At 41.9% G+C, this 15,426-nt stretch overlaps 1 protein-coding gene across 1 annotated transcript in view; it reads left to right on the top strand.

Moving 5' to 3' along the window:
* The window catches only part of Satl1 (spermidine/spermine N1-acetyl transferase like 1), a 34,365-nt gene extending 21,621 nt beyond the window's left edge, over positions 1-12,744 (top strand). Inside the window, exons 4-7 of the mRNA XM_057760700.1 lie at positions 10,425-10,505; positions 10,893-10,994; positions 11,658-11,698; positions 12,463-12,744. Coding sequence (XP_057616683.1) covers positions 10,425-10,505; positions 10,893-10,994; positions 11,658-11,698; positions 12,463-12,633 — 395 coding nt within the window. The 3' untranslated portion in view covers positions 12,634-12,744. The remainder of the gene's footprint in view (positions 1-10,424; positions 10,506-10,892; positions 10,995-11,657; positions 11,699-12,462) is intronic.
* The last annotated feature ends 2,682 nt before the right edge of the window (positions 12,745-15,426 follow it).

Genomic DNA, 15,426 nt, shown 5'->3' with positions numbered 1-15,426 from the left:
TCTCTATTAGGTTTCTGTCTGGTTGACCTGTCCACTGGTGAGAGAGGTGTGTTGAAGTCTCCTACTATTAGTGTGTGTGGTTTGATGTCTGCCTTGATTTCTAGTAATGTTTCTTTTACATAAGTGGGTGCTTTTATATTAGGGGCATAGATATTCAGGATTGATACTTCATCCTGATTGTTCCTGTTATGAGTAGAAAATGACCATCTCTATCTCTTCTGATTGATTTTAGTTTGAAGTCAGATTTGTTAGAAATTAGTATGGCCATACCCGCTTGTTTCTTAGGTCCATTTGCTTGAAAAACCTTTTTCCAACCCTTTACTCTGAGTAGATGTCTGTTTTTGTGGTTGAGGTGTGTTTCTTGTAAACAGCAGAATGTTGAATCCTGTTTTCGTATCCAATCTCTTATCCTGTGCCTTTTTATAGTTGTGTTGAGTCCATTGATATTAAGTGATATTAATGACTAGTGGTTGTTTACTCTGGTTATTATTATTTTTTTGGTAGTAGAGTTTGTGTTTCCCTTCTTTGAGTTGTGCTGGTGAAGGGTCGCTAGCTGTCTGAGTTATTGTAGGCAGTGTTGGTAATGTTGGATTCATTCTGTTGTGATTTTCTTTCTATTACTTTCTGTAAGGCTGGATTTGTGGCCACATATTGTTTATATTTGTTCTTATCTTGGAATATTTTATTTTCTCCATTGATAGTGAATGATAGCTTGGCTGGGTATAGTAGTCGGGGCTTGCATCCATGGTCTCTTAGTTTCTGCAGTACATCTAACCAGGACCTTCTGGCTTTCATGGTTTCCATAGAAAAGTCCGATGTAAGTCTGATAGGTTTACCTTTATAAGTTACTTGAACTTTTTCCTTTGCAGCTCTTAATATTCTTTCTTTAATCTGTATGTTTTTTGTTTTGATTATTATATCATGAGGGGATTTTTTTTGATCCAGTCTATTTGGTGTTCTGTATGCTTCTTGAATATTCATAGGAATATCTCTCTTTAGGTTGGGAACGTTTTCTTCCATAATTTTGTTAAATATATTTTCTGCGCCATTGAGCTGTAATTCTCCTTCTTCTATCCCTATTATTCTTAGGTTTGGTCTTTTTATTGTGTCCCATATTTTCTGTATGTTTTGTGATGAGAATTTGTTGGCTTTGCTGTTTTCTTTGATCAGTGCGTTTATTTTCTCTATGGTGTCTTCAGAATCTGAGATTCTTTCTTCTATCTTTTGTATTCTATTGGTTATGCTTGTTTCTGTAGTCTATGTTCATTGACCTAGATTTTCCATTTCCAGCAGTCCCTCAGTTTGTGTTTTCTTCCTTGCCTCCATTTCAGTTTTCAATTCTTGAACTGTTTCCATTACCTGTTTGATTGTTTTTTCTTGGTTTCCTAGGGTATCATTTACGTATTTATCCATTTCCTCAAAATTTTTGTTATCCTTTTCATCCATTTCTATAAGGGCGTTTTTTACATGCTGTTTAAAGGACTCTATCGCTTTCATAATGTCAATTTTTTCTACTTCTTTTGAATTTGGGTGTTCAAGACCTTCTTTTGTAAGATCACTGGGTTCTGGTGTTTTCATGTTTTTCTTCAGATTGGTGGAGGAATTCTTGCCTTGGCGCCTGCCCATCTCTTCCTTCAAATTCTATCCAGTGGATCTTCCGAAACAGGGTCAGGTTCCCTCGCTGACAAAAGGCCTACCTTGCTGCAGACAGATTATTGAAGCAAAGGATCTCCTGCCAGCCGCTCTGTTTCCGGGGACCTGCTGCAGGTCAAGAACACACTCAACTCTCTGATGGGTCTTCCAGAACAGAGCCAGGTTCCCTTGCTGGCCAGGGACTCACTGACAAAAGGCCTACCTTGCTACAAGCAGGCTATTGAAGCAAAGAAACTCCCGCCTGACCCGTTGCCCTCAGCACCAGTCTCAGAGCCCAAACAGGCTGAGCTGGTGAATCCTGTGGCCCCGCAGAAGGGAGGAAGAAGGCTCCTTTTCATGATCTTGCCATGCTGTCTGCCATGCTCCCTGCTATGCTCTTGCCATGTTCCCTGCCACACTCTTTGCCACGTTCCCTGTCAGGCTTCTGCCATGCTCTTGCTATACTCCTTGCACGTTTTTTACCATGTTTTCTGCAACACTCTTGCCACTTTCCCTGCCATGCTCTTGCTATTCTGCCACACTCCTTACCACCCTCCTTACCACAATCACTGCCACGCTCTTGCTATACTCCTGCAATGCTACTTACCACATTCCCTGCCACCTTGCTTGCCACACTCCGTGCCACATTCCCTGCCATGCTCTTGCCATGGTTCTGCCACACTCCTTTTCACGATCTTGCCATGCTCTCTGCCATGCTCCCAGCTACACTTTTGCCACATTCCCTGCCATGCTCCTTGCCACGTTCCCTTCTACTCTCTCTGCCACATTCCCTGCCACACTCCCTCCATGCTCTTTCTATACTCCTGCCATGCTCCTTACCATGTTCCCAGCCATGCTCTTTGCCACTTTCCCTGCCATGTTCTTGGTATACGACTGCCACAGTCCTAGCCACATTCCCTACCACGTTCCCTGCCATGTACATGTTCCCTGCCATGTTCTTTGCCACATTTCCTGCCATGCTATTACCATGCTCCCACCACACTCTTTTTCATGATCTTGCCATGCTTTCTGCCACGTCCCTGCCAAGCTCTTGGTATACTCCTTCCACGCTCCTTGCCACATTCCCTGCCACGTTCCCTGCCATGCTCTTTGCCACATTCCCTGTCACACACACATTCCTGCCACATTCCCTGCCATGCTCTTTGCCACATTCCTGGCCACACTCTTGCTATAATCCTGCCATGCTCCTCACCATGTTCCCTACCATGCTCTTGATATGTTCCCTGCCACACACTTGCTATACTTCTGCTATGCTCCTTACCACGTTCCCTGCCATGCTCTTTGCCATGTTCCAGGCCACACTCCCACCACCCTCTTTCTTACTCCTGCCACACTCATTACCACGATTCCTGCCACATTCCCTGCCATGCTTTGGTATACTCCTGCCACACTCCTTGCCATGATCCCTGACACATTCCCTCTCACACACACATTCTCTACCATGTTCCCTGCCAAGCTCTTGGTATACTCCTGATATGCTTCTTTCAATATTCCCTGCCACGTAATTGGTATACTACTTCCATGCTCATTGCCACATTCCCTGCCATGCTCTTTGCCATTTTCCCTGCCACGCTCCCACCATGCTCTTGCCATACTCTAGTCACACTCCTTACCATGTTCCCTGCCATGCTTTTGCCACGTTCCATGCCACATACTTGCTATATTACTGCCACACTCTTTGCCATGTTTCCTGCCACAATCTTGCTATACTCCTCCCACAATCCAGACCACATTCCCTGCCACGTTCCCTGCCACGCTCTTGTTATACTCCTGCCATGCTCCTTATCACATTCCCTGCCACTTTCCCTGCCACACTCTTGCTATACTCTTGCCACTCTCCTTACCACTTTCCCTGCCATGGGCCCTGCCATGCTCTTGCTATACTACTGCCATGCTCCTCAGCATGTTCCCTGCCACGTTTCCTGCCACACTCTTGCTATACTTCTGCCACAATTCTTACCATGTTTCCTGCCACATCCTTGCTATACTACGGACACGCTCCTCACCACATTCCCTGCCAGGCTCTTTCTATGCTCCTGCCACATTATTCAAAATGTTCCCTTCCATGTTCTTGCTGTACTCCTGCCACAACCCTTACCACATTTCCTGCCACGCTTCCTGCCATGCTCTTGCTATACTCCTGCCAAGCTCCTTACCACGTCCCCTGCCACACTCTTGCCATGCTCCCGCCACATTCCTTTTCACGATCTTGCCATGCTGTCTGTCACACTCCCTGCCATGTTCACTGCCATGCTCTTTGCCACGTTCTCTGTCACGCTCTTGCTATACTCTTGTCATGCTCCTTACCACTTTCCCTGCCACATACCGTGCCACAGTCTTTCTATACTCCTGCCACATTCCTCACCACATTCCCTGCCATGCTCTTGCTATACTGCTCCCTGCCATGCTCTTGCTATACTCCTGCCACACTTTTACCATGTTCCCTGCCACACTCTTGCTATGCTCCTGATACATTCCTTTTCACAATCTTGTCATGCTCTCTGCCACGCTCCCTGCCATGCTCTTTGCCATGTTCCCTGCCACGTTCCCACCATGGTCTTGCCATACTCTAGCCACACTCCTTACCACATTCCCTGCCATGCTTCTTCCACATTCCTTGCCACGTACTTGCTATACATTTGCCACAGTCTTTGCCATGTTTCTTGCCACACTCTTGCCATATTCCTGCCACAATCTTTTCCATGTTCCCTGCCATGCTCTTGCTATAATCCTGCCATGCTCCTTATCATGTTCCCTGCCACATTCTCTGCCATACCCTTGCTATACTCCTGTCACACTCCTTACCATGTTCCCTGCCACGCTCTTGGTATACTCTTGCCCATGCTCCTTACCACGTTCCCTACCATGCTTTTGCCACGTTACATGCCATGTACTTGCTATACTACTGTCACACTCTTTGTCATGTTTCCTGCCACACTCTTTTTATACTCCTGCCAAAATCTTTAACACATTCCTTGCCACGTTCCCTGCCACGCTCTTTGCCACATTCCCTGCCATGCTCCCACCATGCTCTTGCTATACCCTAGTTACACTCCTTACCACGTTCTCTGCCATGTCTTTTCCACATTCCATGCCATGTAGTTGCTATACTACTGCCACGCTCTTTGCCATGTTTCCTGCCACACTCTTGCTACACTCCTGCCATGCTCCTTATCATCCATGTCTCCTGTCATGTTCTCTGCCACACTCTTGCTATAATCTTGCCATGCTCCTCACCACATTCTGAGCCATGTTCCCTGCCACACTCTTGCTATACTCCTTCCATCTTCCTCACTACGTTCCCTGCCTCATTCTTGCTGTATTCCTGCCATGCACCTTACCACATTCCCTGCCATGCTCTAGCCATGCTTCCACACATTCCTTTTCATGATCTTGCCATGCTCTCTGCCATGCTCCCTGCCACGTTCCCTTTCACACTCCCACCATAGTCTTGCCATACCCTAGCCACACTCTTGCTATACTCCTGCCACGCACCTCACTATGTTTTGAGTCACATTCCTTGCCATGCTTTTGCTGTACTCCTGCCACGCTTCTTACCATTTTCCCTGCCACGCTTTTGCCACGCTCCTGCCCCATTCATTTTCACGATCTTGCCATGCTCTCTGCCACACTCCTTGCCATATTCCCTGCCACGCTCTTTGCTATGTTACCTTCCACGCTCCAACCATGGTCTTGTCATACCCTAGCCATGCTCCTTACCACATTCCCTGTCATGCTTTTGCCATGTTACATGCCACATACTTGCTATACTACTGCCACACTCATTGCCACATCTCCTGCCACATTCTTGCTATACTCCTGCCTGCCACAATCCTTACCACATTCCCTGCCATGTTTCCAGCCATGCTCTTGCTATACTCCTGCCACACTCCTTATCATGTTCCCTGCCATGTTCTCTGCCACGTTCTTGCTATACTCCTGCCATGCTCCTTATCATGTTTCCTGCCATGCTCTCTGCCATGCTCTTTCTATATACTCTTGCCACACTCCTTACCACGTTCCCTGCCATGCTCTTGCCATGCTTCTCCAACATTCCTTTTCAGGATCTTGCCATGCTCTCTATCACGTTTCCTGCCATGTTCTCTCCACATTCCATGCCACTTACTTGCTATACTACTGCCATGCTCTTTGCCACATTTCCTGCCACACTCTTGCTATACTCCTGCCACAATCCTTACCACATTCCCTGCCATGCTCTTGCCATGCTCCCGCCACATTCCTTTTCACGATCTTGCCATGCTCTCTGCCATGCTCCCTGCCACACTGTTGCCACTTTTCCTGCCATGCTCCTTGCCATGTTCCCTGCCATCTTCCTGCTATATTCCTGCCACGCTCCTTACCACTTTCCCTGCCACGCTCTTGCCTCATTCCTTTCCACGCACTTGCTATACTCCTGCCATGCTCTTTGCCATGTTCCCTGCCATGCTCTTGGTATGCTCCTGCCACAATCCTTACCATGTTCCTTGCTACATTCTCTGCCACGTTCCCTGCCATGCACCCACCACACTCTTACTAAACTCCTGCCACACTCCTTACCACATTCCCTGCCATGCTCCTTGACATGTTCCCTGCCACAATCTTGGTATACTCCTGCCATGTTCCCACCCACACTCCCTGCCACGCTATTGCCACGCTCCCTGCCACGCTATTGCCATGCTCTTGCTAAACTCCTGCCACACTCCTTATCACATACCCTGCCACTTTCCCTGCCATGCTCTATGCCATGTTCTCAGCTACACTCTTGCCATGCTCCCACCATAATTTTTTTATGATCTTGCCATGCTCCTGGTATACTCCTTCCATGCTCCTTGCCACATTCCCTGCCAGGTTCCCTGCCACACTCTTGGTATACTACTGCCATGCTTTTGCCACATTCCTGCCATGTTCCCTGCCACGCTCTTGCCATGCTCCTACCACACACTTTTACTATCTTGCCATGCTCTCTGTCATGTTCTACACCATGCTCTTGCCATGCTCCTACCACACTCCTTTTCACAATCTTGCCACACTCTCTGCCATGTTCCCTGCCATGTTCTTGGTATACCCCTGCCACGTTCCCTACCACACTCTTGCTATACTCCTTCCATGCTCTTTACCACGTTCCCTGCCATGTTCTTCCTATACTCCTGCCACGCTCTTGCCACATTCCCTTTCACATTCCCTGACAAGCTCCCTGCCACACTCTTGCCACGTTCTCTGCCACACACCTTGCCACATTCCCTGCCGCACTCTTGGTATACTCTTGCCACACTCCTTACCATGTTCCCTGCCATGAACTAGCTATAATTCTGCCATGCTCCTGCCACGCTCTTACTATATTGTCACATTCTGCTATGCTCTTGCTACAGTCTTGCAATACTCCTGCCTCACTCCTGCATGATCCTGCCATGATCTTGCCATGCTCCTGCAATGATCTTGCCATACTCCTGCCATGATCTTGACACACTCCTAGCCACACTCTTGCCATGTTCCCTGTCATGCTCTTGACACGGTCCCTGTCATGCTCTTGGTATACCCTTGCCACATTTCCAGCCATGTTCCCTGCCACGCACTAGCTATTGTCCTGCCATGCTCCCATCGTGCTCTTGCTATACTTCTGCTACACTCCTTGCCATGCTTCCTACCATGATTTTGCCATGATACCTGCCACTCAGCTTCCACATCCCTGTCACTCTCTTGACATGAACTGGCCACGATCTTGCCATGTTCCCTGACATGCTCTTTCCACGTTCCCTGCCATACTCTTGCCATGTACCCTGCCACGTTCCCTACCAAGCTCCCTGCCATGATCTTGCTATGCTCCTGCCACTAACTTGCTATAGTCCTGCCACACTCACTGCCATGCTCTTGCCATGTTCTCTGTCACAGTATCTTCCATGCTCTTGGTATACTCCTGCCATTCTCCTTGTCGTGTTCCCTGCCATGCTCTTGGTATACTCCTGCCATTCTCCTTGCCATGTTCCCTGCCATACTCTTGGTATACTCCTGCCATGTTCCTTATCACATTCCCTGCCACAGTCTTGCCACATTCCCTGTCATGCTCTTAGTATACTCCTGCCGTGTTTCCTGCCACGATCTTAACATGATCTTGACATGCTCCCAGCCACACTCTTGCCATGCACTTGCTATACTCCTGCCACATTCCTTGCCACATTCCCTGCCACTCTCCTGCCATGCTATTGCCACTCTCCCACCACTCTCCTGCCATATTCTTGCCATGCTCTTGCCACTTTCCTACCACACTACCTACCATAATTTTGCCACACTCCCTGCCATGATCTTGCTACACTTCCTGCCATGATCTTGCTATATAGTCCTGCCACGCTCTCTGCCACGCTCCTACCACATTCCCTGCCACTCTCCAGCCACCCTCCTGCCACGCTCTTGGTATACTCTTGCCACACTTTTTGTCATGTTCCCTGCCACACTCCCAGCCACACTCTTGCCACAATCTTGCCACACTCCCACTCCCAGCCACACTCTTGCCACGCACTTGCTACAATGCCATGCTCCCTGCCCCTCTTGCCACTCTCCTTTCCACACCCCCTGCCACACACTTGCTATAGTCCTGCCACGCTCCTGCCATACTCTTGCCACATTCCCTGCCACCCTCTTTCCACATACTTGATATACTCCTGCCATGCTCCCTGCCACGCTCTTGATATACTCCTGCCATGCTCCCTGCTACACTCTTGCCACACTTTCTATACTCCTACCATGTTCCCTGCCATGCTCTTGCCATACTCCAGCCACACTACTGCCATGTTCCCTGCCATGCTTTTTACATACTCTTGCTGTGCTCCTGCCATGTTTCTGCCACACTTCTGTCATGCCACCTGCCATGCTCCTGCCACTCTCCAGCCACGATCTTGCCATACTCCTGCCATGCTCCCTGCCATGCTGCTGCCACTTTCCATATGAAGTTGAGTATTGTTATTTCAAGGTCTGTGAAGAGTTTTGCTGGGATTTTGATGGGCATTGCATTCAATCTGTAGATTGCTTTTGGTAAGATTGCCATTTTTATTCTGTTAATTCTGCCTACCCAAGAGCATGGGAGATCTTTCCACTTTCTAGTGTCTTCCTCAATTTCTTTCTTCAAAGATTTAAAATTCTTGTCATGCAAGTCTTCCACTTGTTTGGTTAAAGTTATTCCGAGATATTTTATGCTATTTGTGGCTATTGTGAAGGGTGTTATTTGTCTGATTCTTTCCCAGCCCTTTTATCATCTGTGTACAGAGGGCTACTGATATTTTTGAGTTAATATTGTATCCTGCTACATTACTGAAAGTATATATGAGTTGTAGAAGTTCCTTGGTAGAATTTTTGGAATTGCTTATGTAAACTACCATATCATCAGCAAACAGTGAGTTTGACTTCTTTTCTGATTTGTATCCCCTTGATCTATTTTGTGTTCTTATTGTTTTAGCTAGGACCTCAAACACTATATTGAATAGATATGGAGAGAGTGGACAAACTTGTCTTGTTCCTGATTTCAGTGGAATCGTTGGGAATTTCTCTCCATTTAGTTTGATGTTGGCTGTTGCCTTGCTGTATATTGCCTGTTCTATCTTCTAAGTGATTTAAATTGTTATAATTACACAATTCCACTATCTCCTTAAGTAATATATAATTTTACAATAGTATAGCTAACCAAGTTTTCTTTTACCTACATTGGCATGGAATCTTTTCTAACACTTCATTTTTTAACCTACTTGTTTCTTTAAATCCAAAGTATTTCTTGTAAAAATTATAACTAAATCTTTTTTTTTAGTGTATTCAGGTCTGGAAGATGGAGCTGTGAGTAAAGACCTAACTTGAGTTTGATTCCTAGGACCCACATGGTGGAAGGAAAGAACTGACTCTTGCCAGTTGTCCTCTGACTACCACCCTCTACATACACACTAAAGGCAAAAATGTAAAAAAAGTATCCATTATGTTTAACATTGTATTTTAATGGAGTAATCTTTTTATAATTACTCAAAAGAGTCACTTCTGGATTTGTAAGTCCTTTTTTTGTACTTCATTAATTTCTTTTGCACTTTGTTAATTTTCTAAAAAACATTTAGTGTATATTATTATTGTAGGTTCTTTGAATCAGGGATTATGAGACTGAGTTGAAATTTAATAAAATTCTCTCTTTCCTTCAAAACACAAAAAGAGAGGGTGGAGGGAGGGACACACACACACACACACACACACACACACAGAGAGAGAGAGAGAGAGAGAGAGAGAGAGAGAGAGAGAGAGAGAGAGAGGAGAGCATTCCCATAGAAACACAAAACAGGAAATTAAATTCACTTAAATTCCAAGAAGTCACTTCAGTTGGTGGAGGTTGGAATAACAACAATCAGTCTTCATGTCTTCATTTCAACAATCTGAGTCGAAGTCTACTTAAAACATAAAGCCACAGTACATTACGGACAAAACAGTTATTGATCGACCAGGCTTCAATAAACTACTTCAACAAACACAAGCTGTAATCAAGCTGTAATTTCTAGATACCTGCTAGAAAACTCAAAGGGAGATAGGTAGGTAGCTGACACCACATGCATAGCTACATTTAGCCAAAATTAACAGCAGATTCTAATCAGACTCTCCTGAAGTTGTAAAGATTGAAATACTCACTTCAGATGGTTTTTACTACATAGCTACTATGAAGCTAGAAGACGTGTTCTTGCTGCTTCTTATCTTGCAGCCCATCCTTGTTTGTTTATAAACGTTGACATATAGTATGTGAATTGATATTTCAGATTTATTCAGGGATGGTTTTGGAGAAAATCCACTTTTCTACTGCCTAATTGCTGAAGCACCCAGTCAACAGACAGAATTGGGTAAATATTTCTCCTCCAGTTTAATCTAAAATATATTTTCTGTATCTGAAAGCAGAATTAACAGCTAATAAATACAAAATGTGTAAATAGTATTAAGCACAGGTGTACAATATGCAAACATGGTATACTTTTAAATAACTGTTATGCCACTCTGCTTATAAAAGCATTAAAAATTATAAGAATGCATATCTAATCATACTTTCTTTTAAATGCTATTTTATAAGAAAAGTATTTTCTACATTATAAATTTATGTACTGATAATTTGTCCAGCAACCACTTATTACTTTAATAGTTAAAACAGCAAATAAACTTTTAAATTCTATTTGAAGAAATATAACTTTTTGTGAATGAAAGCATTAGCCTTTTTGCCCCTTTCTTCTCCCCAGAAGTAAATACTATTGGATTTGCCATGTACTACTACACATATGACCCCTGGGTTGGTAAAACGCTTCACCTAGAGGATTTTTACATCAGTGAAGATTACCAAGGTAAAACTACAATCAGTAGTATTTACAAACATTTGAAAGTTTCTAAGTTCCATTTTAATATAAAGACTATAGATACGATTTTAAGATATTCAGATAACTAATTTCTATTTCTTGAACTGGATCAAGATCCTAGTACAGTGAAGACTCAACTACAAGTTAGAAAGTATTTCAATAGTATTCATCAAGTAAGCTATGCTATCTCCAACTACTATTTTTATCTGTAATAATAGACATAGTTAAGAAATATAACCTGTTCTATGAAAGCAGTGATGGCCAGCCTGGTGACATAAACCTTTTATTCCAGTATTTAGAAGATGTAGAGGAAGGTAGAGCTCTGTGAATTCAAGTTCCAAGCCATCCAACAATAGATGGTGAAACCATTTCTCAAGAAGAAGAAAGAATACAAAGACAAAAATTCATTTATTCACTACGGATTTTAAGATAAAGCTAATCTCTTCTGTATTACCATTGTCGCCATGTTCCAATAAGATAAACGATAATTTAAAGCATTCATGAGTTCAGTTCCAACACATGATATTATGTATATAGCACAATATATGGCAACCATAAACAGAGTTTGATCTTTTATTGCTTTAAAATTAAATGACTACTTATGTGAAAAACTTCAATTTACAGCCTTATTTAACAATGTCTATTTCATAGGTCTGGGTATTGGAGGTGACATGCTAAAGAAACTAAGTCAGGTATGTATTATAGTTAGTATTAATAGTCTACATGTTATCCTTTTCTTCATCAAGTGTTCTTTAACAGGGCAAAGATTATGTAACTAATCTAACTAATTAAATATAACACCAGGACTTGTTCATTTGGTAAAGTGCTTGCCGTGTAAACATGAGAATCTGAATTCAATTTTCAGAACCCACATAAAAAGTCAGGAGTGGTGATACACACTTTTATGTCGGCAATGGTGAGGGGAGAGGTGGAGACTTGGAACTTTTGTGCTCACTGGCCGCCACCCTAAGCTACTTAGTGAAATTTAAGGCCAGTTAGAGACTTTGCCTCAATCAAAAAGTGGAGAGCACCTTAGGGATAACAGCTGGAGTTGCCCTCTGCTCATCACATGCATGCACACACACACATCCCAAACCCATATGAACATGTGCATTCACATACACAAAACATTTTTGCAAGATGCATTTCAAATATTTAATAAAGTGGATCTTCAAGTTGAAAAATCAGATTCTGTAAGTTATATTTAATTAAATTTTATTCCTATATAATGTACACACTATATGTGTTTTTTACCATCAAGGAGAAGTAAGCATGAAGGAGAGTAGAAAGCAATTTTACTCATAAAATAGATCCACAATGTGACTCACAATGGTATAAAAGATTCTTTTTGTCCAAAAATACCCATAGTATTTTGAATTATTATATACATATAGTATTATATGTAGACAATGACTATATTGTCAAATAAGGACAATATTTATTTGTTTTAAAACAGATAGCCATCAACACCCACTGCAGCGCCATGCAATTTCTTGTCGTCATTTGGAATCAGGACTCTGTTGAGTACTACAGTCGCCTAGGGGCTTTAGACCTTTCCTGTGAGGAAGGCTGGCATTTGTTCAGATTTAACATCGAAGATCTCCTGGGACTTGCAGAGGAAGAATGAAAACACCTAGTAACAACTCATCCAAAGATAGGCCTCAACATTTGAATGTCACCTTAGAAACATCGCTTTGACATTAAATGTTGTGAAATAAAGCAAGTGAGCAAAATACTCTTGTAGATATTTGGCTTTATAGATTTTTTTAAGATACAATCAATTCTTCATTATCCAAACTAAACACTAAAGTCTAGTAAAAGTTCTAACAATCTAATTGATTTCATCACTCAAAAACTACTTACACTGGACTTCAAGTTTTTAGTAACTATATTTCATGAAATGTACAATGGTGATATTTTCATATTTTAACATAATTGAAATTAAGGTAAGCACAATTCTCAAATAGAATTTTCTTAAGGATTTAGGTTTTATATGTGATGAAGTATGGGTATATGTAAATAGAAATAGGTAGGTATGAGGTTTATAATTCATTTCCTATAGTGATGCTAAGTTCTGAAGACATTACTTATGAAAAACGCATGATTCTTTATCTTGAGCATTCAGTACCATTGCCTCTTTGCTACTGTTCCATAAGTAATTCCATCCCTGAACATCTAGAGCTCTTTGGTTATAGTTAGAGAAGATACCACGTTCAACACTTTTATTTGTATATGTTTCCATCCTTCCTGGTACAGTTGCTTTATAAAGCTCCAAGTATTTTGGGATTATGTAACCATCTAGAACTATCATAAATGGGTGAGTTCCTGATATACATCCGTCATACCCACCAAGGATATTTGCCTGTTAGAAAACACTTATTTAAAAATTTGTGTGGTTTATAATATTTATATGTACCAAGGACACAGTGTTGCAGTGAATTAATAAATTCTATTTGGAGGATGGAAAAGGTAACAGTAAAATTATACTTGAAGGTTAGGTAGGATGTAAGAATGTAGAGTGAAACAAGACAAAGGGACATACTGAGAGAAAATAGCACAGGCAGAAAGAGCAAACATGTTCATTAAACAAATGGAATGTCATAAATGTACATTTGAAGGAAGGTGTCTAAGAAGCAAGATTAGAATTAGAATATAAAATAGTAGTAAGTTTTCATTTGACTCTACAGGCAATGGTAAGCTTCTGAAGTTTTCATTGAGACATCAACTTAATAGTCAAAAAGATGACTGTCACAAAATGAAAGATGAGCTATAAGAATCAGGTAATATACATTTAAATCAAACTCATTCATTTCTAAACTTTGATATTCTGCCTTCCTCACCACGAGTAAAAATATTCATTTTCTACCTTCTTATAGTGAAGACTGTGGCTATATGGGTTCTGGTTTAGTTATACACAGAAATCTGATGAAAAGGACTCAGGTGTACTCTTTGCACACTGTACACCTGTGGTATGTCTTCCTATTTTGGATATGTAGCATGCTCCCTGGAGGTACAAGTTATTTTGTGACTCTGAAATATGCTAAGGAGATCAGTGTGGAAAATCTAGGTCTTGATGTCACCAAGGAAATACTGTATTATACCTATACCTGTAGCCAGAAGCTTTTATCTGTCTAGCTTGGTCCAGTTTTTCTCTGACCTGCTGGTCCCCATAGCTATCTATAAAATAATCATTCAGAGGCTTAATGTTAATTATAATTTCTTCGCTGATGGCTCAGGCTTATTACTGACTAGCTCTTACACTTAAATCAACTAATTTCTAATAATCTGTGTATCACCACAAGGCTTCATGGTATTACCTGTTCTCTAGTACATCTTTTTGCTCCAGCAGCTCACTGGCATTTCTCCAACTCTACCTTCTTTTGGCCTATATCTCTGCTTGGATTTCCCACATATCTATATTGTACCCTGCCCTAGGCCAAAACAGCTTTATTCATCAAACAATAAAAGCAACACATACTGTCAGTGTTCAAAAGGACATCCCACATCAAATGCCACCTTATCTGGTTTTAAATGTATTACTTGTTTAAGCTCTTTACCTGGTTCACATCCAAACAAAACCCATCTGAAGTAAGGTTGACAGTGTGCAGATTAGCCAGTAAGTTATTGTGATATCAGGAGAGTGAAGATAAAGATGTAATAAGAAAATGATAGAATTAGGAAAGGGAGAAAAATTGATTTGAGAATAAGAAATTGAGAAGTTATTTAGTTTTAGACACAATGACATTGAAATACCTTTGAAATGTTGAATCGATATAGTCATTAGAAATATAGGTTGGTCTGCTGTACTAGAGAAAGATTGAGGCTATAATATGAATAGTAACTTAGAAATGGTGGCTGAAGCCAGAAGCTGGTAAAATAAAAATGAAAGCATATAGAGAATGAGATAAGATCACAAAGAATGGAAGCTGAGAAGTCTCAGGCTTTGAAACATTTAGAGCAACAGAAGCAGGAAGAGTAACAAGAAATGCAGGGATAACAGAATACAAAGGAGGAGTAAGTCTCAAGAAGGGAATGGTGAACACTGATTAACAACCTAAGAATTCAAGTAAATATAGAAGTTATGAGGTTCCAAGTTCAAGAAAAGTTAAAAGAGAGGAAGCTAGACAAGGAATCGATTACCCTTCTCTACATAAAAACTAAACTGATTACAAAAGTAAAATTAAAATGATAGCATAAAACTAGTTGTGTATCTGGCATTGTATCTGAAAACCTAATACATCAAAGCAGCTCTAATTCTCAGTGAGTTCTCAGATGTTCTTTGAGTATCTTGGTTCTAATTTTACTTTTAATATGCTTAAATCTTGAAATTGTTGTTTACAAATGTAGGTGCTGTCACAAAGAAATGTCATGAATGGTGCTATCATGAAGTGAAGGATATTGGAATTTAAGAAAATGGGAC

Source organism: Chionomys nivalis, chromosome X, assembly GCF_950005125.1.
Source record: "Chionomys nivalis chromosome X, mChiNiv1.1, whole genome shotgun sequence".
Classification (NCBI taxonomy): Eukaryota; Metazoa; Chordata; class Mammalia; order Rodentia; family Cricetidae; genus Chionomys; species Chionomys nivalis.
This window is presented reverse-complemented; position numbering and strand designations above follow the sequence as displayed.